Source organism: Acipenser ruthenus, chromosome 9, assembly GCF_902713425.1.
Source record: "Acipenser ruthenus chromosome 9, fAciRut3.2 maternal haplotype, whole genome shotgun sequence".
Taxonomy (NCBI): Eukaryota; Metazoa; Chordata; class Actinopteri; order Acipenseriformes; family Acipenseridae; genus Acipenser; species Acipenser ruthenus.
The window spans coordinates 26,285,576-26,311,581 of record NC_081197.1 but is presented as its reverse complement, the minus strand read 5'-3'; the positions used below and the strand labels follow the sequence as shown (position 1 = coordinate 26,311,581).

The window sequence follows — 26,006 nt, the reverse complement described above, 5'->3', positions numbered from 1 at the left end:
GGCATAAAAAGTCATGTTTTTTTTTGTTTTTTTAAAGCATAAAGGTTGATTGCATGCATTCTCTGCTTGAATTGAAAAATAAAAAACAGTAAATTCTTATTAAAATAAATGTTGATGTTGATCGTCGATTTGGTAAAAAAAAATCTACACATAACTAATGACTGTGGAGAGAGAGTGACGACTTTCTAAGCTGCGTGGAAACCCGGCCATTGCCGACGACAGGCTGGCAGTGCAGCATCAGGCTGTCTATCAAGTACCACCAGCATACATGTCAACAGTCCCTATATGGTCAGGACGGTCCCGATTTCCTAGCAAATGTCCTGCGTCCCGATGCATAGGAAGAAAATCCCGATATTTACCCATAGAAAAAAAAAAATTATTCTACACAGCAGAGTTAGTGAAACCACACGCTGAGCTCTTCGTGCGGCTGACTCATCTGCTGATCACTAACTTCTACAAAGATAAGAACGCTTCTGTGACGGGGCGAGGAGCCCTGCCATAAATGTATTTGTTTATTTTTAGAACGGGGTACCCCTCCGCCCCTGGGCAATTTATTATTTTGTATTTGTTTTGTTGTATTAATATTATTGTTATTATTATTATGATGATTTATTTATATGTATTTTTAAATGACATATAAATAAAATCGGCAGCTCGTCCTCTGCCAATAGTAATTAAAAACCTCATGTAGAAGGTGGCCATCTCCCAAATTAAGTGATTGGTTGTTGCTAATCAGGAGATGCTTACCTGGTGGGTGTTCAGAGGAGTGAACGAGAGCGAGAGAGGAATGTAAGAATTAAAAAGTAAAAAAACATAGGATCAATAAAATCAATCTGCCCAGCCTGATCGTATTATTTTGTGTTCGTGATTTTGTTTTGTTTACATCTTTTGTTTCGCTCTGTGCGCAAGTGTGTTTTTGTTTTAATATTTTATTTATTTTTGTTCTTTAAAAATAAACTGCGCCGCAAGCGTCTTTTGCCCTGCAGTACTGCATTTGTTTTTGTTCCTGCTTCTGGCCTGACATCACCACTAAAGCAATCCGTCACAGCTTCATTACGTCTATTTTTACTGTCATGATGGTCACGTCGTGTTGAGTTGGGGGGGGGGGGGGGGGATACGTCTATTATATGATGAGTGTTTTTTGCATATGACTCCTTCCATGTGTATGATGCGTATGATACCTCTCGCCCCTCTCGCCCCTCTCGCCCCCGCCCCCGCCCCCGCCCCCACCCCCGAGCGTCCCGCTGAACAGTTTCCAAATGTTGGCAAGTATGCACCAGGACACTGATTATTACAAACATATGTTTTCATGCTGTACTGTTATGTGAAAGTTATTCAACCAAATGTCTTACAACACTAACATTTTAATATGCAATATATACAAGACATATTTATTTTATTAAGAACACTCTAGTGATCGCAACACCTTTACCAAGACTTATTTCTTTTTTTTTTTAATTGTACTACAAATAGATAACAAAATGAATCTTAACAGATTTAAAGATTTCATACCATTTTCAGCTGGTTTAACTGTAGCTGCCTCAAGCCCATCTGCCTGTGTAAAACAATCTTCAATGGCTGGCAACTCCTCCTCTGTAATAGATACAACTTCTATTGTTGCTATATCTGGCTTCACAACAGGTTCCTGTGAAGGGAAAATGTTGCAGTTTACTTTAAATGATCTTCACTTCTTGTTAGTTGTTCACTTTAGGAACCTTATTGAAATTGTGGCATCATATCCGCTGTCACACTTTACATGGTGAACAATATAATTGCCTTGAATTTTCCCCAAACTTTTATCACAGGCCCCTAGCAAGAAATGGTGATACATTAACTCAAAATTGGAACAACATAAACAAGAAGAACTCGTAATGATTGCAAACTTCATAAAATGGTAAGGGAAATATAAAAATGAATTACAATGTGAAGCTACTTGCTCTTAAATACAAAACTATAGATTAGCTGCTACATCCTGGTAGCTTTGCTGTTGGTCACAAGTTCTGATTGTTAAACTACAGTGGCCCTGAAGTGCAAAACACAAAAACAAATTGAAACACACATACAGAAAGCCTACAACAAAACAGAAGAAATTTCACAACGGAAATACATCACGATGAAGGCCACTCCCCCAGATACCCCAGCACAGTCTCCATCTGTTTCTGGAGAAGTTGGAGGTGTTTAGAAAGTGCAAGTTGAGTCTTTTGTAACTTAGTTGGCCGTGGTATTTCTGTCTGTGTTATAATTGGTATCGCAATGGTAAGTATCATGTTTACCATAAATGAGTGTGTACAGTAATAGTGGTTAAAAACTATTATTTTAGTTAGACAACATTTTTTTAAGTTTGACTTTTTTTTGCAGCTCAAAAAAGTTTGGCTTAGATGTAAAGGAAATGCAACAATTTCTTGGATTTGCTGGATGGTACCACCGGTTCGTATCTAATTTCTCAAAAATTGCTGAACATTCGAATGTGTTGAAGAAGAAAGGTGCCAAATTGAACTGGATCCCTCTGTGCAGGACAGCCTTTCAAGTCCAGTGTTGGGACATCCAAAATGTAGGTTTACCCTTCATTGTCTACACTGATGCTAGTGCACATGGTCTTGGTGCTATATTGTTTCTCCTGATTCAGAAGAAGTCCTCGCTTATGCCAGTCGAACTCTAACAACTTCTGAAATGAATTATTCCACCATAGAGACATTCTCCTGTAGAATTCTCTGATACAGAACAGAATTCATAGTTCCTTCAATGATGGCAAGGCGTCCAGGTCCTGATGCAGCATCCCCAAACCATGACACTACCACCACCATGCTTGACCGTTGGTATGAGGTTCTTACTGTGGAATGCAGTGTTTGGTTTTCGCCAGACATAACGGGGCCCATGTTGGCCAAAAAGTTCCACTTTTGACTCATCTGTCCATAGAACATTGTTCCAGAACTCTTGAGGATCATCCAGGTGCTTTTTGGCAAACTTGAGACGAACATTCATGTTCTTCTTAGTGAGCAATGGTTTCCGCCTTGCTACTCTACCGTGAATCCCATTTTTGCCCAGTGTCTTTCTGATGATGGAGTCATGAACACTGACCTTAGCCGAGGCGAGAGAGGCCTACAGATCCCTGGATGTTGTTCTAGGGTTCTTTGTGACTTCCTGGGCGATTTTACGCCTGCTCTTGGAGAGATTTTGGCAGGACGGCCACTCCTGGGAAGATTCACTACTGTCCCAAACTTTCTCCATTTGGACAATATGGCTCTGACTGTTATTCGGTGGAGCCCCAGAGCCTTAGAAATGGCTTTGTAACCCTTTCCAGACTGATATGCAGCAACAACTTTTTTCCGGAGGTCTTCAGGAATTTCTTTTGTTTGTGGCATGATATGCCTCTAGAACCTGTGTGCTGACAACTTCACTCTGATGGTAAGGGCCAAAGTTAGTCAGATTTATATTGGGCAGGGCTGGCCAATATAAATGTTAACCAAAGTACTCAAACAGCTTACCCTAATTACCCCTTTAATTGGGATGAGTTAACTGGAGGGGTGGGGGGCAATAACTTACTTTTTAATAAAATACTTTTTCACGGCACTGTATATACATATATTGAGAGGAACGGTAGTTCCTCATACAAGTTAGAAAAACTAGTTTGAAACTACCAAGAGTTTAGCTGTTTTTACCATGTTGTAGCGGCAAAACTAAATTACTTAGAATTACCATCTGTACCAGTATCAAAAGTCTGAAACTTTCTTACCTCAAATGTGAAAAAAATGTACATACCTCTTATACACAATGAGATATGTGTCGTCAAACTAAGGTAAAATTGTTATTCTCCTTCTCTTCCTCTTCCGTCTACTTTTTAAGGGTGTGTAGCGACTATTCAAACAGAAAAGCTAAATAATTGGACATCTACCAATCATGTGATTCCACATGTTGGTCAACGTCAAAACATACCAGGAGTGCAAGCGTCAAAACATACCAGGAGTGTAAGCAGTTTGATATCCACACCATTTATATTAAACAAATTATTTATGTTTTAAAACAGCACATATCGCAGTGGGAAAAATATAAATAAATAAATAAATAAATAAAAATAACGTGATTTGAACTTGCAACATGCCGTTCTTGAAGAGCACACGACATTAGCCCGCTACGCCACTGCGCAGTTGTTGAAATGCATTCCTTTTTTAAGCTTACATCGAAGCCTGACCAGCTTCGATTTCCTGTGAAAATTTCTGGTTTCCTGTTTGTTAGGGTAGATACCATAGAATGGAATTGCACACAAGAGTGGCATGTAGCTTCCTTGTCTAAATCGCTGATCTCTGATAAATTGTAGTTCCTCGTTTAATTAAAAATAAATAAAGGAATTACTTATTTGGTAGAAATAAATACATTATTTAAATAAATGCATAGAGGAATAAATACATTTAGAAATAAATATTTTTAAATAGATAAATGTAGAAATGAATACATGTTTATATTATAAATGTATAAATAAATTAATAAATAGCAAGCGAGAAAACTACGTCATATTAATTGATTTGGCTAATGCGTTTATGCACAGCAATTGACATTTATATACCTATATAAAAAAAAAATTGCAAGTTGCCTAAAATTAATAGCGCATCAAAGAAAGTCACCGAGGTTGAAACATTTAATGGTAGCTACTGAGTCAACATTTACATTGCAACGTTTAAAACAATCTTTTAAAATGTAACAAACAAGGGTCATTTAAATGTGTTGGCTGAAAAAAGTAACAAGCAGACAAAACTGATTAAAACTAAACAAGTTTGAATGACAAATTTGGCAACATTGTCGAGTTTTGTAAACATTTAAAACTTACAGTAATTAAACGGACTGTATTGTATAGCGTTATGCTGACTTTGAAAAACAAAATGTTAGACAGGGTTTAATGCAAGAAACAAAACCGTTTTTCTTTACACACACTATACGACGCGCACGCAAGCATGCGCGCACACACACAGACAGACAGACAGACAGACAGACACATACACACACACACACACACACACTTACGCGCACACCCACAAAATTATCTGACCCGTGAGCAGAAAACTAGTTGTTTGTTGAAGGCTAGTATGGGCAGTAGTGGTTAGGGCTCTGGACTCTTAACCGGAGGGGCGTGGGTTTAATCCCAGGTGGGTGACACTGCTGTACTAAAATTAATAATAATAATAATAATAATAATAATAATAATAATAATAATAATAATAATAATAATCGTGCATTTTGTTGCAGTTTCAACACTCGTGGTTTGTCTTTGGTGTGTAAAAACCTGTCCATATGCAGAAACTGCTCGTGCTGCATCCACAGCGTTTGGTGGAATTGACAAAAAACAGCGTGCGATTTTTGCCATGTTTCGTTATCTGATTTCATACCTCAGTCAGAAATTACCAATATTTACATTTTTCACGGTAGGCAGTCAAATTTGTGAAATCGTGAATTTTACGTGGCCATATACAACGAGACACTAGTGATCTGTCGCTTGCAGTATCTGTGGAGCAGCGGTTAGAGCACTTTGTTCTTGACTGGGTTCAATCACGTGGAGACACATTGCTGCTTTATCTAGATTGGTCCAGTAAAAAACCCGACAGTATAAATGGGTAATTGTATGTCACAATTGTAAGTTGGCCTGGATAAGTGTAATAACAATAATATGCGTGTTTGGTTGGTACTTGGATGGGAGACTGCCTGGCAATACCAGATACTTCAAACTTTTCTTTGAAGTTTTACTTGTATTATTAACAAATAGTAGATTAAACAGCAAAAATGAGCGGATTTACTTTTAATTTATTGAAATGCACCGCAAAGGGTATTAATCGCTATTGAAATAATTGCATAAGAGAAGTTATAAATACATTTATTCCACGCCTCCACCCGCTGTTTTAATTGCATTTGGATCATTCCAGACACCACCTGATACGTGAGAGCAACAAACTCAGCAATGCATTGATCATTAATACATTTCAAAAACAAAACATCAAAGTCACAGCATGCATTATATTCGGGCCGGGACATTTCAATTTGATGAGAATAAGCAGAGTGTGACATTAACAGAAGTGACATTAAATTTGACTGTATTATGGCTACGTCTGTCTTCTTTTCATACATTTACACTGTAAAACACAAGGCTGAAGTTGGCTTATTCGCCAACTTCTTATTCGCAAGCTTTTAAGTGCATAATGTATTTGTCTACGTTGAAGAAGTAACCTTGCATTTAAAGGGTTAACTTTGGGCCGCCGATTTCTCTGCCGGTACCTGAAGAGGGGCAACCCTCCTACAAGCCCCACTTGTATTTAGCCCGGCCCAACGTGGTTTACTGGGGCAGAACAGCAGGTACACTTGCTACATATGCCAATCGCTCAGTTTCTTATTCGCTCTTTATGTATCTATGTTGAATAAGTAGCCTTGCATTTAATGGGTTAAATCACGTTGGGCCGCTGATTTCTCTGCAGGTACCTGACAAGGGGCAACCCCTCTGTAAGCCCCACTTGCAGTTATCCCGGCCCAACGTGGTTTACTGTGGTTAACAGCGGGTAAATATGCCACATATGCCAATCGCTCAGCTTCTGATTCGCTATTTATGTATCTACGTTGAATACATAGCTTTGCATTTAACGGGTTAAATCACGTTGGATTGCTGATTTCTCTGCAGGTACCCAGCGAGGGGCACCCCCTCTAAAAGCTACACCTGTATTTAGCCCAGCCCAACGTGGTTTACTGGGGCAGAACAGCGGGTACACTTGCTACATATGCCAATCGCTCAGCTTCTTATTCACTTTATGTATCTACGTTGAATAAGTACAGAAATCGGCGGCACAAAGTGATTTAACCCTTTAAATGCAAGGCTTTTTCCAGCGAAGAAGCTGTGCAATTGGCATATGCGGTGTAGTTTGCAGTGGGGGTGCCCCTCGCCGGGTATCTGCAGAGAAATCAGTGGCCCAACGTGATTTAACCTGTTAAATGCAAGGATGCTTATTCAACATAGATACATAAAGAGCAAATAAGATCCTGATCGATTGGAATATGTGGCATATTTACCCGCTGTTCTTCCCCAGTAAACCATGTTGGGCCGGGATAAATACAAGTGGGGCTTGTATAGGGGTTGCCCCTTGTCAGGGACCGGCAGAAAGTGATTTAACCCATTTAAATGCAAGGTTACTTCTTCAATGTAGACAAATACATTTACGCACTTAAAAGCTTGCGAATAAGAGGCTGGCGAATAAGAAGTCAACCTCAGCCTCGTCTGTAAAACCACAGACGTGTGAAACGTTTGTATGTAAATGGAATGTGTGTATAGTAAAAAAAAAAGTGCTCTATTCCTAAACAGCAGTGTTTATACCTCATTATACCTGAACTCTTGACCGGAGGGTTGTGGGTTCAATCCCGGGTGAGGGACACTGCTGTTGTACCCTTGAGCAAGGTATTTTACCTAGATTCAGCATAAAATTGGTAATTGTATGTAAACATAATGTGATATAATTGTGACAATTTTAAGTTGCCCTGGATAAGGGTGTCTGCTAAAAAATAAATAATAATAATTTAAATGCAATCTGCTGAACTATTTGCATTTGACTTGGTATTTGTATATTCTGAAATATAAGAATTTGCATTTGAATTTCAAATCATGGGAAAGCTTCAAAAATATTTCAATTGTAAACACTTTTCAATAATAATGCTCATAATAAAGTAGAGAGACTTTTCAGTATTGCTGGTAAAGTTGATTAACCTGAAAGATGCAAACTAAAAGGACACTTTTGAGAACTTCATGTTTATTAAACATAAACAAAACAAGTAAAAATAATAATTGTGCAATGCACACATATATAAATATATACATATATCTCATCATTGATGTCAGTTTTTCACAAACCTGGTCCTGCGGGTTCCAACTGAGTTCTCAATTATTAAATTGATCCCCCAATTGAACTAACAATTAGTGACATAATGCAATATTAGAAATAACTTGAAATATCCAACTCTTTTGGCTGCTTTCACAAACCCTGATCAGCACTAATCTTGGACTACTTTACCTGAGTTAACATTAGGTAGTCCTAGATTAGTGTTAATTGAGGCCTGTGCAGCTATTTCTACAAATAATTCAAATGCTCTGATTAGACATTTTACTCATTCAACTGAGGGTTCAATTCGGAATTTAAAGCTCAGTTGGAACAAAAATCAGCAAACACTGGGTCCTCAGGATCAAGATTGGGAAACACTGTTTTATGTAACTTGCTTCCTATATTGGTACATACCTGTTCATTATTATGAACTACGTGATTACTGTGTTTATGTTGTTATTATATAAACTGCTTTCCTTGTATGTCACCTTGGATAAAGGCCTCTGCCAAATTCATGTTAATAAATTAACCTTTGTTGTATGGGAAAGTATTTGAAGTCCATTTAGCATTTGTCACATATTTGCATTTGTATTTAGTTTGGTAGTAAATGTATCACATTTACATTTGTATTAATCAAATTCGCAAGAACATTAACATTGCCACTGGTCTCATCAATTTCCTACTACCTGGAAAACACAAGTATGCTCAAAACCATAACCATCACCCATACCTTTCAACATTTATGCTCAAAGTTTGAAATCATGGATAGAGTCTACATTGTTCGAGAGCAGTTCCCAGTCATTGGTGCGCATGCAATCACCATTCACAAATGTCAGGGGATGACTCTAAAAACAGTTATGATCGTGGTAACTCAATTTTCTCCTATGGACAAAGTTTCATTACACTTTCCACAGTTACTTCCTTAAGCGGTATCCACCTTCTCAACTTTGACCCCACCTGCATCTATGCATGTCAAACTGCAGTTGAAGAGTACCATCGGCTCAGAGGGATTTATTGTCCGAAGTTGAAAAGCTTGAAGGAGACTAACACGCACAAGGGACACAAGGTAAAAGATCATGCGCATTTCATTCACTGAGCCATCATTAATGTTTAGGAACAGCAAAAGCCTCAGTCTTCTAATAGAACATTGCACTTACACATCCATTCAGAGGCTTGAGCAACCCCAATTTCACCTCATGCTATGCAAATGCAACATTGCAGTGCCTTCTTCACTTGCAACCTCTGAAGGATTCATTAAAACACAGTCAACAAGAGGCTATCAGGAGCTTTGTTCACAAATAGGATCACTTGCCATCCACTGCGTCTCTAACTACTCTGGATATTTGTCACTTCTTAGGAGAACCTTTCAATAAAGGTGAGCAGCAACATGTTGCAGAGTTTCTCACCAAATTGTCTGAAATTTGTCCTGAAGTATCTTGCATGGGTTCAGTCACAATAAGTCATGGCATTCTATGTATTACATGTAACTACTGCTCATCAAACCGAGAGGTGTTGTATATTTATCCTCTACATGTACCTGCTGGTACAGATTCCATGTGTTTGGAAGAGTTCATTTATAGAAATGATAAATGGGCAATGATTCCTGGTAGCAAATGTAGGCAATGCAAAATTTCTCCAATCATGAAACGTGAACTTATTCAATCAGCAGGGAGACTGATTGCAGTCCAACTTATGCTTTGGGAAACCAAACCAGACGAGACTGTTACAAAGTGACACAATGCTAAGTTTACTGCTGTGCAGAAGAGCACAATTACTGTGGACAACAGGAATTACCAATTAGATTCCATTACCGTACTCCAAGGACAGGATGTTACTTCAGGACACTATGTGTCTGTTCTTGCTGTGGGTGCTACTGGAAAATGGTGCATGCAAATGATGCACTTATTGAAGTCAAACCATGGTCAAGAAATGCAAACAAAATGTATATGGCCTTTTATGAAGCGATCTAATGCTTTACAAATGCCTTAGCCTAAGTTCATAAGACCACTATATCAAGGAGAATAATGTTTTTTTTTTCCAGCATTAAAATGTGTTAGTATACTACCCTTTAGCATTTAAAATGGTAAAAACGGAAATCAGAAAAAAATAAAATGGGAATCAGAACAAAATAACACGAATTCCATAGGGCCCTAGTCTTAGTACTATACATTATTTCAGTAAAGTGAATAGCCTGTGTGATTAAGTTAACCTCACGGCTCCATTCACGCCACAGTAAAACACTAACGCATTGGAAAAGAAAAACATGTAGCTACTATTTATTTATTTATTTATTTATTTATTTATAAAAAGAACGGCGAATAAGACGTCTGTTACAAAGTGCTTACACCTTTTTATTTGTCCATATTTTATTGAGTGTGTTCAACAGGACATCTGCAATTACAGAACAGCTTTTAATTATTCAAACGAGCTGAACCGAGAAGCTGGGAAAGAGAGGAATGCTGGGAAATGAAGTATTTATTTTTTCACGTGAATGCGCAAGCACCGTTGTGAAGGGGAGGGACGCTGGGAACTAGCATTGTATCAGACAGCTTTGATCTTTAATGGAAAAAAAAAAAAAAAAAAAAGGTTTTTGGTTCTGGACATGTTTTGTTTCCTGCCAACAATATACAAGTGAATGAAACTAAAAATGTAGAAGGGACATGGTAAAAAAATATATATATATATATATATATTATTGCGTGCGCACAAGATAGCATCTCAGATAGCATCGCGTGCCCACGAGATAGCATCGCGTGCGCACCAGATATCATCGCATGCCCACGAGATAGCATCGCGTGCGCACCAGATAGCATCACGTGCCCACCAAATAGCATTTCCTGTATACAGTCCACCTGCTGTCAGGTGCTTACGCGATAGTATTTCCTGTATTCACACCACGTGTGGTCAGAACAGGAAAAGACGATCACCATAAATCTTGTGGAACAACCAGAAGGTACAACTCAAACATGTTATTTCATTCAGTTTGTGTATTTTATTTTCTAATATGGCGGTGTTGTGGTAATTTTAATGAATGAAAATTGGATAAAGAAACCGATGGTATTGGAAAAACGGTGAATAGGCAAATACTGTATTGGAAACGTTCGGATCGCTGTGAGCACAGTACTGCAAAGTACAAATGTTTGTCTGAATCGTGTTGCCTTACACGAGGCAAAGGGCTGCACCACACATAATCCGAATTCATATTTTGACACTTATGCATGGTTCCAGTATATATAGCCAACTTTATTTTCTAATTAGTGTACGTCAAATTACTTAAGTATAGGATGTGACATTACAGGTATTATAGGTAGTGAAGAACATGTGGCATAATCGAGATTATTATAGCACGTTGGGCAATCATGACCACCTCCTGCCAGTAAATGGCGTCGTGGGCCTGGTACAGAGTACTGATAAGGGGAACTGCACTCAGGACAGTTATCGTTGACTTACTCTGTAAACAAAGCAAGTGGTGCTCGTTATGAAAATAAATAAATTAAATAAAAATGTTATCTTGCTTTTTCAGGTAAGAGATTTATTAATATTGTAACGTAAGAAACAATATATACATACAAGATTTTAATTAGGGTATACTGTGTATTATTTGGGGTTGTTAAACAAGCTATTTAGGACTTATATCAATGCATTATAATACTGGTCTTCTTTCAGAACGCCTCATGCCATGGATGAAGAGGATATTGTGGCCTTTTTGAAGTCACGAAATGTTCGAGAAGAAGACCTCCAAAGACTTAAGGATGACAAGGTTGTATTTTACTCCCTAGCTCAACATTTCTTGTGATATTTGTATTTTCCTCCACTGATAATTGTATTATTACTGGAATGCATTATATCTTTTCGAGATGGTGTAAAAGCCGAAACGAGACAGGACGGCAGTTTCATTAATTGAATTGCATTAAAAAGCAGCGTAGAAAGTTACACACACATGTAGAGAATATTTTAGCAATCAAAACCGATTAATAACGCGCTGTCATTAAACAGTTCCGGCCAATAACCCTCTTTTTATCACCATAAAGCTCCCGGAACAGTTGCTTCTGTAACTGCAAAGATGATAAAAATGATACACAATACAACTAATAAGTGGGAACAATAACACTGCTGAAAAAACCCACCGAACCGATCTTTCATTTCCATTCCGTGCAATAAACAGCTGTATAAATAAACCCAACCGGAACACTGGGTTCTGAAGCTGCACAGAGTATGAATATGACACACACACTACAACTGGGCAGCAGTGTGGAGTAGTGGTTAGGGCTCTGGACTTTTGACCGGAGGGTTGTGGGTTCAAGTCAAGGTGGGGGATACTGCTGCTGTACCCTTGAGCAAGGTTAAATGTCTAAAAGACACAAATGGCAAAATCATAGATGAAGAAAAAAAAAATAGCAAGTATATTAAATGATTACTTTTCACAGGTTTTTACAAAGGAGGACACGGACAACATGCCCCACATGTCGACCTGTTCCTATCCAATTTTAAATAACTTTAGCATAACAGAGGCAGAAGTGTTAAAGGGACTAGGAGCTCTTAAAATAAACAAATCCCCTGGGCCAGATGAGATCCTCCCAATAGTACTCAAAGAAATGAAAGAAGTTATTTACAAACCCCTAACCAAATTCACGCAACAGTCTCTTGACAGGGGTTGTACCGACAGACTGGAAAATAGCAAACGTAATACCGATCCACAAAAAGGGAGACAAAACCGAACCAGGTAACTACAGACCAATAAGCCTGAATTCTATTATATGTAAACTTATGGAACCTATAATAAGATCCAAAATGGAAAATTACCTATATGGTAACAATATCCTGGGAGACAGCCAGTATGGTTTTAGGAAAGGGAGATCATGTCTAACTAACCTACTTGACTTTTTTGAGGATGCAACATTGAAAATGGATAACTGCAAAGCATACGACATGGTCTATTTAGATTTCCAGAAAGCTTTTGACAAAGTCCCGCATAAAAGATTAATTCTCAAACTGAACGCAGTAGGGATTCAAGGAAATGCATGCACATGGATTAGGGAGTGGTTAACAGGTAGAAAACAGAAAGTACTGATTAGAGGAGAAACCTCGAAATGGAGTGAGGTAACCAGTGGTGTACCACAGGGATCAGTATTAGGTCCTCTGCTATTCCTAATCTACATTAATGATTTAGACTCTGATATAGTAAGCAAACTCGTTAAATTTGCAGACGACACAAAAATAGGAGGAGTGGCAGACACTGTTGAAGCAGCAAAGGTCATTCAAAATGATCAAGACAGCATTCAGAACTGGGCAAACACATGGCAAATGAAATTTAATAGAGAAAAGTGTAAAGTATTGCATGCGGGCAATAAAAATGTGCATTATAAATATCATATGGGAAATAGTGAAATTGAAGAAGGGAACTATGAAAAAGACCTAGGAGTTTATGTTGACTCAGAAATGTCTTCATCTAGACAATGTGGGGAAGCTATAAAAAAGGCTAACAAGATGCTTGGATATATTGTGAGAAGTGTTGAATTTAAATCAAGGGAAGTAATGTTAAAACTCTACAATGCATTAGTAAGACCTCACCTAGAATATTGTGTTCAGTTCTGGTCACCTCGTTACAAAAAGGATATTGCTGCTCTAGAAAGAGTGCAAAGAAGAGCGACCAGAATTATCCCGGATTTAAAAGGCATGTCGTATGCAGACAAGCTAAAATAATTGAATCTATTCAGTCTTGAATAAAGAAGACTGCGCGGCGATCTGATTCAAACATTCAAAATCCTAAAAGGTATAGACAATGTCAACCCGGGGGACTTCTTTGACTTGAAAAAAGAAAAAAGGACCAGGGGTCATAAATGGAGATTAGATAAAGGGGCATTCAGAACAGAAAATAGGAGGCACTTTTTTACACAGAGAATTGTGAGGGTCTGGAACCAACTCCCCAGTAATGTTGTTGAAGCTGACACCCTGGGATCCTTCAAGAAGCTGCTTGATGAGATTCTGGGATCAATAAGCTACTAACAACCAAACGAGCAAGATGGGCTGAATGGCCTCCTCTCGTTTGTAAACTTTCTTAAGGTACTTTACTTAGATTGCTCCAGTAAAAACAAGCCTACTGTATAAATGGATAATTGTATGTAAACATAATGTGATATCTTGTACAATTGTAAGCCACCCTGGAAAGGGTGTCTGCTAAGAAATAAATAATAATAATAATAATAATAATAACTAAGTGAGGACAACATAACACTAATGGAAAAAAACCCACAGAACCCACCTTTATTTGCCAAGAAGAAGTGCATGGGAACCCAGGAGCAAGCTGATGTTATCTAACCCCTATATTCTCATCATTCAGTCTACAACAACATCCAGTGTACCACAAACTTACCAACACAACCTGAAATGGTCAACGCTAAGCACATTCAGCAGTTTACACAAGTCGTGACATTTTGGAGGAATGAGTACAGAGTTCTCAGCATACCACATTTACTATTAAACTGGTTATTAGGAAGTAAAAATACTGAATCTTACAAGTGGTTTCAAAGAACACTAGACAAAAGGTTCCACATCTAAGACATAGAACCCTTTTTGCTCAATTTTGTTCACTTGAGAGTACAACACGTAGTTTAAATTTGCTTCTAGTGCTTAATCAGTAAAAATAAAAGCCAGTCAATAACATGACATTCTCTGTCATCACTGAATTTGTAGGCATTTGTATGGACACTTGTGGCAAAGCGCCCCGCCCCTGTGTGCATTTGTGTTCTGTGTTGTATATATGCGTGCGTATGTTAATGTTGGTGTATAGTCATTGGTACACGGGATATAAACGGGTCTGTGTTTCACGTGTATTTAAAAAGTGTATATTTGTATTTAGGCACGGGATTGCACATCACGCACGTGCATTTAAAATATAATATGTGAACACGGGGTTTCACGTAATTAATTCACGTGCTGGGATTCAAGTGAATAATTAATTAGTAATTGAATCCCAGCACAACAGTATATATAGATGCACATTTTCACTCAGTGGTGGTTGGGTGTTCGGAAGAGGAGAACGGGTGAGAGAGAGAGGAGTAAAAGTAAAGTAAATAGAAAGATCGTAAACGTAAAGTGTTTGTTCTCACCGTGTCTGTTTGTCTGTCCGTGCACCGTTTGTTTAGTGTCAGTCGTTTTGTCTGTCTGTTTATTTTGGCGTCAAGTGCCGTGTCCTGTTTTGTATTCTGTTGTTTAAACCTTTTATTTTGTTATTAAACGCTGAGGATTACAAATATTGTTTTGGGGGAAAAAAAAAAAAAAAGAGAGTCAATGGCAGAAGACGCCATCAAACTGCGGGGCTGGTTCCTGGAGAATGCTGGGCTGGAGGCCCAGTCTCTGCCCATGGTCGTCCGGGCTCTGTGGATGATGGACTGTGAGAGATGGGAGGCATATCAGGAGGAACACACCCCAAACACCTTGGAGGAAGGTGTGGAGTTTGTCCTCAGCTACCTGGAGGCAACCATAAATGGAACAGCAGCCCAGGTAGCAGGACCACCAGCAGAGGAGTACCTGCTGTCCCCATCTCCACCAGCAGAGGGTGAGTACCTGCTGTCCCCATCTCCACCAGCAGAGGGTGAATGCCTGCTGGTTTTGCCTCCACAGCCCAAGCGGGAGGAGCCCGAGCGTCCACAGCCCAAGCGGGAGGAGCCCGAACGTCCTACGCCTGAGTGGGAGGAGCCCGAACGTCCTACGCCTGAGTGGGAGGAGCCCGAACGTCCTACGCCTGAGTGGGAGGAGCCCGAACGTCCTACACCTGAGTGGGGGGAGCCAGAACGTCCTACGCCTGAGTGGGGGGAGCCCGAACATCCACAGCCCAAAAGGGAGGAGTCGGTGCGTCCACAGCCCAAAAGGGAGGAGTCGGTGCGTCCACAGCCCAAAAGGGAGGAGTCGGTGCGTCCACAGCCCAAAAAGAGGGAAGTCGGGGCTTCCACAGCCATAGGACCCAAGCTGCCAGCAGAGGGAGAATGCCTGCTGGTCCCACCTCCACCAGCAGAGGGTGAATACCTGCTGGTGCCGTCCCAAGAGCCAGAAGGGGAGGAGTTACAGGCTCAACCCCCTGAAAATTTTTGGGGGGGAGAAGGGCAGGATGCTGGTGTCCCCCAGCAGCCTCTCGCTATGCTGCTGAAGGCAGCACGGCGCGCACATGCCCAGCCGCCACAGCAGAGGGAGCCAGCACCGCCAGGAGCAGAGGAGCTGGAGCTGCCTCTGCCTCCACCACCGCCAGGAGCAGAGGAGCTGGAGCTGCCTCTGCCTCCACCACCGCCAGGAGCAGAGGAGCTGGAGCTGCCTCTGCCTCCACCACCACCACCGCAAGGAGCAGAGGAGCAGGAGCTGCCTCTGCCTCCACCACCTCCAGGAGCAGAGGAGCAGGAGCTGCCTCTGCCTCCGCCACCACCACCGCAAGGAGCAGAGGAGCAGGAGCTGCCTCTGCCTCCGCCACCACCACCGCAAGGAGCAGAGGAGCTGGAGCTGCCTCTGCCTCCACCACCGCCAGGAGCAGAGGAGCTGGAGCTGCCTCTGCCTCCACCACCGCCCGGAGCAGAGGAGCAGGAGCTGCCTCTGCTGCCCGTACCTCCGCAGGGAGTACGGTGGCCGGAGCCCCAGAAAGGGGAGCTGCCGGCCACGAAGAAGGGGGAGGAGGTCTGGAGACCACTTTCCCCAGCAGCAGTTTCGCTGCAGGAGTTCTTGTGGCCGGAGCCCCACAGGAGGGAGCTGCCGGCTACGAAGAAGGGGGAGGTCGGGGGACCACCTGCCCCCGCAGCTTTTTCGCTGCAGGACGGGACCAGCATGCTGTCAGCCGTGCCACTACCGGCAGGGGAGCTGACAGCATTTCCAGCCATGGGCCCACTGAAGCCTCCCTTCCCAGCCCGAGACTTTGGCCTGGACTGCTGGGTATTTAAGGGGGGAGGTGGCCGTTGAGGCCATGTGTGCTGCGCACAAGGGGGGGTATATGTGGCAAAGCGCCCCGCCCCTGTGTGCATTTGTGTTCTGTGTTGTATATATGCGTGCGTATGTTAATGTTGGTGTATAGTCATTGGTACACGGGATATAAACGGGTCTGTGTTTCACGTGTATTTAAAAAGTGTATATTTGTATTTAGGCACGGGATTGCACATCACGCACGTGCATTTAAAATATAATATGTGAACACGGGGTTTCACGTAATTAATTCACGTGCTGGGATTCAAGTGAATAATTAATTAGTAATTGAATCCCAGCACAACAGTATATATAGATGCACATTTTCACTCAGTGGTGGTTGGGTGTTCGGAAGAGGAGAACGGGTGAGAGAGAGAGGAGTAAAAGTAAAGTAAATAGAAAGATCGTAAACGTAAAGTGTTTGTTCTCACCGTGTCTGTTTGTCTGTCCGTGCACCGTTTGTTTAGTGTCAGTCGTTTTGTCTGTCTGTTTATTTTGGCGTCAAGTGCCGTGTCCTGTTTTGTATTCTGTTGTTTAAACCTTTTATTTTGTTATTAAACGCTGAGTGCAGCCATTGCACTCAGCTCATCACAACCACCGTCTCTGTGTTTGAAATCCTTTCTTGTCTGACGCAACCCACTCTGGCCGTCTTTGTGACAACACTACAAACCAATAATTGATTATGTTATTTACCTTGCAAGGCGAATTATGAATTGCTTTCTGTGATTGCTGACTATGACAGCGTGTTAAATTATCACTCCTCACATTGCACAAATCAAAGAAAAAACTAATAAAGTTATCTATTCCTCACAAAGCAACCTATATGGCTATTTTTTTTAAATCGTTATTATTGTGTTGCATGGTGCCATTTTTACTTGCAACGACACCATGTCCTCGTCTCCTCCTTTAAAAACCAGCGAGGGTTGCTGCAATATTAATTTACAATCAGAACATAATCTGTGTTGTTGCTTCTAGTTACTGCTGGAGGCAATAGTATATCATATATGCATCTGTGACAAAATACAGGATGATGCAGGATAATAATAATAATATTTCCATGCATATTAATAGGCCATATCGTAATGTTAATGTGGTAAGAAGCAATATTATTGAGCATGCATGTAAGGGCTGATATTATTGAGTATATGTAGAGCAGTGAATTAAACCATTTGTACAATTTAAAATAACTTTACATACCCTGCACATACAGTTAATTGCACTAAATAACCACCATTGATAACAAAAGTATATATATATATATATATATATATATATATATATATATATATATATATATATATATATTGTGAGATAGAGGGTTGTGAGAGACAGCAGGGAGGGGGTTAAAACCTCCCTGCGAAAGAAATGCACCTTTTTGTTTGATTGTTAATGCTTTTTCAGTTAATCAGTTTTGTTAATTGTCTTATTGTTTTGTTTGATTGTTTTATTATTAATTATCATCCGCACCTGGGCGCTATTGGAAATTAGGCCCAGGTGCGGGGTTTAAAAGGAGAGCAGGCAGTCTGCTCGGGGCTGCTAAGTGGAAGGAGGCAGAAAGGAGTGCTCTGCTTCCTGGCAGTCCCGAGGAAAAGGTATAGTACAAACCTGTGTGGTTAAGTTTTTGTGGAACAGGGAAACGGCTTAGCCGTGCTGTGGTAGTTAGGTTCCTGCGTGTGTAGTTAGTGCTCAGAAGAGCTAGGTGTTTATTTTGTGTGCTTTGTTTTACTTTTGTGTTTATTAAAAAAATAGCGCAACCGCGCTGAAAAAAATCCATTTGAGTGTCCTGGGTTGTATTTTTAAAGGGGCAACGAACCCAAGTGGGTGAGTTCTTTTACATATGGTGGCAGAGAGTGTGGGCGCCCCTAAGACCCAGAGAAAATGGATTTACTACAGCTGATTGAGCAGATCACGAAGAATGCCGTTGCTCAGGGAGAGCAACTTAGATGGGAGAGAGAGATGGGGTTGGCACCGCGGAAGAGACAGGAGCGGGAGCCAACCGAATTGGAGCGGTTACTCCTGGAATGGGAGCAGGCTAGTGTAGCTCCGCAGGCTCCAGAGCCCAGAGGGGAGGAGCTGCCGCTGCCAGAGCCCAGAGGGGAGGAGCTGCCGCTGCCAGAGCCCAGAGGGGAGGAGCTGCCGCTGCCAGAGCCCAGAGGGGAGGAGCCGCCGCTGCCAGAGCCCAGAGGGGAGGAGCCGCCGCTGCCAGAGCCCAGAGGGGAGGAGCCGCCGCTGCCAGAGCCCAGAGGGGAGGAGCTGCCGCTGCCAGAGCCCAGAGGGGAGGAGCCGCTGCTTCTGGAGCCCGGGGAGGAGGGGGAACGCATATCTCCACCACAGCCCCGACCACCACCCCTACGGTCCAGTCCGGCGCTGCTGCGTCCAGTCCCTCACTCCTTGCTCCAGGACACCCGGCCGGTCTTCCCGGACCTTCCTGCGCTGGACCTAGAGCCCAGGAGTCTGCAGCACTGGCCACAGCTTTGCCCCTGGGTCCCTGCTCCGCTCTCCCCGAGCACCCAGACGTCGCTGGGCTGCTGCCAGACGTCGCTGTCGCTCCCCCTGTTCGCTGCTTCGCTTCCCCTGGGTGATCGGACATCACTGCGCCGGTTCCCAGGGGAAGATCTCTGTCCACTGCTGCATCCTCCAGTGCCACGGTCTACGCTCCGGTCGCCCCTGTCGAACCGTTGGGTCCCCTTGTCGCCGGTGCGCGGTCCTTACCTGGCTGAGCCGGGATGTGGACCGATCCACCCTCAAGCCTGCCCGTGGAAGAGGGCAAGAAAGGACATTTATGGACTTGAGGGTGGGTGGTTGTGTTTTAGGGGAGGAGGTGGCCGTCTCGTGGCCTGTGTCTTGTAAAGACAAGGGGGGGGGGGATATGTGAGATAGAGGGTTGTGAGAGACAGCAGGGAGGGGGTTAAAACCTCCCTGCGAAAGAAATGCACCTTTTTGTTTGATTGTTTCTGCTTTTTCAGTTAATCAGTTTTGTTAATTGTCTTATTGTTTTGTTTAATTGTTTTATTATTAATTATCATCCGCACCTGGGCGCTATTGGAAATTAGGCCCAGGTGCGGGGTTTAAAAGGAGAGCAGGCAGTCTGCTCGGGGCTGCTAAGTGGAAGGAGGCAGAAAGGAGTGCTCTGCTTCCTGGCAGTCCCGAGGAAAAGGTATAGTACAAACCTGTGTGGTTAAGTTTTTGTGGAACAGGGAAACGGCTTAGCCGTGCTGTGGTAGTTAGGTTCCTGCATGTGTAGTTAGTGCTCAGAAGAGCTAGGTGTTTATTTTGTGTGCTTTGTTTTACTTTTGTGTTTATTAAAAAAATAGCGCAACCGCGCTGAAAAAAATCCATTTGAGTGTCCTGGGTTGTATTTTTAAAGGGGCAACGAACCCAAGTGGGTGAGTTCTTTTACAATATATATATATATATATATATATATATATATATATATATATATATATATATATATACATATACAGACATGCTCAAATTTGTTGGTACCCCTCCACAAAAAACGAAGAATGCACAATTTTCTCTGAAATAACTTGAAACTGACAAAAGTAATTGGCATCCACCATTGTTTATTCCATATTTAATAGAAATCAGACTTTGCTTTTGATTTTTTATTCAACATAATATTGTAAATAAGAAAACAAATGAAAATGGCATGGACAAAAATGATGGGATCCCTAACCTAATATTTTGTTGCACAACCTTTAGAGGCAATCACTGCAATCAAATGTTTTCTGTAGCTCTCAATGAGACTTCTGCACCTGTTAACAGGTAGTTTGGCCCACTCTTCCTGAGCAAACTGCTCCAGCTGTCTCAGGTTTGATGGGTGCCTTCTCCAGACTGCAAGTTTCAGCTCTTTCCATAGATATTCGATAGGATTCAGATCAGGACTCATAGAAGGCCACTTCAGAATAGTCCAATGTTTTGTTCTTATCCATTCTTGGGTGCTTTTAGCTGTGTGTTTTGGGTCATTATCCTGTTGGAGGACCCATGACCTGCGACTGAGACAGAGCTTTCTGACACTGGGCAGTACGTTTCGCTCCAGAATGCCTTGATAGTCTTGAGATTTCATTGTGCCCTGCACAGATTCAAGGCACCCTGTGCCAGGCGCAGCAAAGCAGCCCCAAAACATAATCGAGCCTCCTCCATGTTTTACTGTAGGTATGGTGTTCTTTTCTTTGAAAGCTTCATTTTTTTGTCTGTGAACATAGAGCTGATGTGACTTGCCAAAAAGCTCCAGTTTTGACTCATCTGTCCAAAGGACATTCTCCCAGAAGGATTGTGGCTTGTCAATATGCATTTTAGCAAATTCCAGTCTGGCTTTTTTATGTTTTTCTGTCAAAAGTGGAGTCCTCCTGGGTCTTCTTCCATGGAGACCACTTTCGCGCAAAAAACGACGGATGGTGCGATCAGAAACTGACGTACCTTCACCTTGGAGTTCAGCTTGTATCTCTTTGGCAGTTATCCTTGGTTCTTTTTCTACCATTCGCACTATCCTTCTGTTCAATCTGGGGTCGATTTTCCTCTTGCGGCCGCGCCCAGGGAGGTTGGCTACAGTTCCATGGACCTTAAACTTCTTAATAATATTTGCAACTGTTGTCACAGGAACATCAAGCTGCTTGGAGATGGTCTTGTAGCCTTTACCTTTACCATGCTTGTCTATTATTTTCTTTCTGATCTCCTCAGACAACTCTCTCCTTTGCTTTCTCTGGTCCATGTTCAGTGTGGTGCACACAATGACACCAAACAGCACAGTGACTACTTTTCTCCATTTAAATAGGCTGAATGACTGATTACAAGATTGGAGACATGTGTGATACTAATTAAAGAAACTAATTAGTTTGAAATATCACTATAATCCAATTATGTATTATCTTTTCTAAGGGGTACCAACAAATGTGTCCAGGCCATTTTACAATATCTTTGTAGAATAAGCAATAATTCATCTCTTTCCACAGCTTCTTTGCTTTATTCTATGACATACCAAAGGCATGCAAGTATACATGATAAAATAGCTTTTAATTTCATCACTTTTCAGGAGGAATAAAGCATTATTTCAATGAGCTGTAAGGGTACCAACAAATTTGAGCACGTCTGTATATATATATATATATATATATATATATATATATATATATATTTTTTTTTTACTGTTATCCCCCAAAAAGTTGGCTGCATGACGCCCCTGCCTCCAGGGCATGTCCCAGAGAATTCCCCCCTGAGCATTATGTGCATTTATTTGGCTAATTATATTGCTTTTTTTGTATAATTACTTTCAGAACAATAAACCACTTTACATTGCTTTCCCCCCCTGTTATTTTTATTACTGCACTAATTACAAATATTACAGCAATGCCGTAATTTCACAAAGAAGTGTGAAACATATTTTATTTGTGTCAAAGTCCACCACTACAGGTCTGAGGGCAAAGTTGGATTTTGTCTGATTTTGGAAAACACAAGGGTGCGGTGCGCCCCGGAGCGCAGCATGAGATCTGAGTTAACTTTAACATGGAAACGAAAATAAAATAAGCACACTGAGAGATCACGGAGCAACTCTAGCACAGAACTCATTACCTCACACACTTTAATTCACAAATATCAACTGCACCTCTCCCGCTATACCTCCTTGTGCATAGGGGTTGTCTTTCTCATCCATGAAGTCCCAAGACTCTTAAAAATGAAAATCTCTTTCTTAATTAAAGAAGATTTTCTTCACAAGGCTTTAAACTATTCAACTAAGTACACCCGTAGTGTTAAATACAATTTACACAGTCCAATTATTTGTTAAATAAAATAAATCATGATAATTAAGAATTCAAAGTGTACTTTGAAATTAAGGTATTCGTGTAAGGATGAATTGAGACATGTGAACATTTATCTTTGCAGATCGACTCAAGTGTCATAAATATTATGACAGATGAAGAACTGGAGAAGTATATTAATAGTTTGGGGGATCGACTGGCACTGAGAGCCTTTTGCCACCAAATAATGGCTGGTCCAAGTACTTCTGGCGCAATGGAGAAAACAACTGTTTTACAAAGATTAAGGGACAAACTAAGGCGAAAGCATAAAGATCATGGCAATGGTGATGGTTTGTCCAATAAACAGGTGGGCAATAAACATGCAGCAAAAGAAAGCAGACGAGTGGAAATTGGTTTTGTAAGCTACATATTTTTTAGGCTACAAATTGTTTTGATAATGTAGAGATGGAAATACTGTATTTTTTTAAAAAAAAACTATGTAAATTTTATCAAAATCCAGTATAAAGCATTCATGTTCACATACATTTCTGTGGTTTGTTGTGTTTTGCCTATTAGCTATTCCCTACTTTGAGAACCGTATTAAGCCAATATCAGGTGTGGGATGAATTCAATTTACAAGGACATATGTATACTTTTGAAAAATAACCTGACAGTAATAATAATACAAACCTATGCAAATGTATTTTACGATTTCAAAATATGTGCCCAATCCTAGTAATATAGATTTTGCCCAAAGAATGAATCTGCAAAGCCTGTGTTGGTAGTTTATTCTTTTTTTATTGTTTCCACTTGATATTATGGGCAATATTCATAAAACATTTACCACCAACATAAGTTTACACCTGTTTATAACTAATAAGATGTCACGGGTGACCCCGAACCAGCTGTCATATGTAGTAAGACATTGGATCCCTTCGCATGGAGGGTCTCAGTGGCTAGAGTTCACGGTTCCTCGATTGAGTCAGATTCAGTTGTATTAAGTTTGCCCACTGATGATGCAGAGCAAAACAAATGCTGGGTGCCTGCTGATATGAACAACAGTGAGTTCTGGCCCCCCACTGTGTTCTGGATGGATGGCATACCTCCTAAGGTGTCTCTGTGCGAGCAGAAGGAGATGCGTGAAAGAAACATGTACAGGTCCAGAATGCTTGTGAGAGGTACAGAGTTAGCCCTGGTTCATGAAATGAGAAGTGATTCTTTTGTTATGTGTGACTGTGACAGATGCAGAGGTGAATCACCCCGGACTGGGCCCAAGCCATGTCCAGCCTGCAGTCATTTAGTAAGACATTGTCGAATTTTGTTTGAATGTGATGATTCCGAGGGACTTTCTTTCTCTCATTTGAATGTAAATCCCAGGGATGTAAAAAGAGTTGAATGTATGGATTGTGAGAACGGCCACCTGGTAAAATGGGCACATCTGGGCAAATTAGAATGTGAAGAAGGTGTCCCTATTAAGCGTGTACAAGTGTCTTTTAGGTATAAGGTCAAGACCATGACGACCCACACCTGTGATGCCAAACGCTGGATAAAGGGGCCAGTGGTGGTCTTCGCTGAACAAACTCGGGATGAACGCAGAACAGAAATGGAGTCCTGCTGGGAACGAGCTGAAGCCTTAGACATGGATTGGATGATTTAAATATATTAATGAAATGCATGTGATATAATCATTTGTAATGTTTAATAGTTTTTAGTCTGTAACCATAGTTTTTAGTTTGTAACCATTGCTGTAAGAATGCTCTCTCTGTATGACCCTTTAGCAGGAGCAGGCACGGCCTGACACCTTAACCCAGTCAGCCTCAAGCAGTCTCTTATCAAGATGGGCACAGCTCCAGAATTGAGTGCTGGAATTTCTGCTAATACTTTTTCAGCTTGAATATAGAATAATGCCATACTAATAAATACATGTTAATATGTTTGCTTTAAATAGTATAGATTGGTGTGGTAACATATAATCATAGGTAGTGATCATTATTGTTAGTGTGAAATATTATGAACAATTTTTATGTATAAGATCATGTGCTTCACTTTGCTTAATATGATAGCATACATGAAACTGTCTCTTATCGAGATAGGCATGGTAATTCAATGAAAAGAGTCCTAATTCAATTAAAAGAATTGCTGTGTGCTTACATTTAAGAATTATACTTTCTGAATATAAAGGAAAAAGGAGTTAGGAGTATTCTTAAGGGAAAGAGAAAAACAGAAAATGACTAAGATCTCACTTTGAGTCAGTTTCTGCCTGTAATTCAGTTTTAAAATAAGTGGGTGAGTAAGAACAACCTAGAGTAAAGCAGCCTCTAATTCAATAAAAAATAAACATTTCAGAAGATACACCACAAATAGAGAACAGAAAAATTGAATACGAATCCTATTTTAATATTGCTGCTATGCTGCTGCTAGCAGAAAGTAATAAGGTTAGCAGCCATATGCTATAAGGAGTAAAGTACTAGTTTGACTCTGAAGTTAAAAAGATACAGCATAAAAATAAGTTGTGGTTAACATACAAAATAAAAGGATTGAATAAATAATGAAGAATAAAAGCAGAAGATAGGTTTTAGAAGAGTAAACTCTATGTGACCTGTCTTCTTGAACTCTCTATCAGCCTGCCCTTGGAGGGATTAGTGCTAGGCGCTGGGAGGCCTCCTTGACGAAGAGAAGCAGGAATTCTCTTATCAGAGGGCTTATGGTATCAGGGGCCGGAATTATTCCCAGGACTGCAGAAAAGGGAGTTAGAACGGATGGTCTTAACACCTAATTAAAATAACTAGTCGAAGGGCAGAAGAGGCACGCAAGACACAGGTGTAAGGAGACTTATAGAAACATCCATCACTACTAAATTTGACAAGGAAAGAGGTGTCTCCAACAAACTGGATTTAGCCAGTATGGGTATAGCTGAAAAATACAGGGTCATCTGGATGTCAATTGAGTTCAGGCAACCAGGGGCCCATAGGAGAAAAAACATTACAGCTTTACAGCTCAGTAAAATAGGTAGGTTTTCTATAAGAAGAAAACTCTACACTAACAAGATATAGAATGGAAGTTCCCTATAATACCTGCTAAACACACCTGTAAGGAAAGAAGGAAACTAATTTGAGTGAGATGCCATGAGGGAATATATTTTTGAAAGCCAAGTTCATGTAATCAATTATAACCATTATAACTATAACTGCTATATTATGATATAACTGTTGGTGTTGCATATATTCAAACACCACTCTTTTTATAATGCACACAATTATTGGTGCTGCATATATTTAAATACCACTCCTTTCTATAATGCACACATATTAAGTAGTGAATCAAGGTAGCAAAGATTTTATGAACTCTGCTTCACCTAACTTTTTAGATGAAGGAGGGGGCCAAGAATGAGTGGATAAGATCATGGGCCAGTGCTGATTTATTGGCATGTGACTCCAAGTGAGTCTGAAGAGTTGGTTGAATTCCTTAGAGATTACTGTTCGCC

The 26,006-nt window shown here is 40.9% G+C and overlaps 1 protein-coding gene across 1 annotated transcript in view; it reads right to left on the bottom strand.

The window, feature by feature from the left end:
- The window catches only part of tmprss3a (transmembrane serine protease 3a), a 153,342-nt gene that overhangs the window by 91,963 nt on the left and 35,373 nt on the right, over positions 1-26,006 (bottom strand). The window contains exon 2 of the mRNA XM_059029761.1: positions 1,513-1,645. Within this exon, the coding sequence (XP_058885744.1) occupies positions 1,513-1,645 (133 nt within the window). The remainder of the gene's footprint in view (positions 1-1,512; positions 1,646-26,006) is intronic.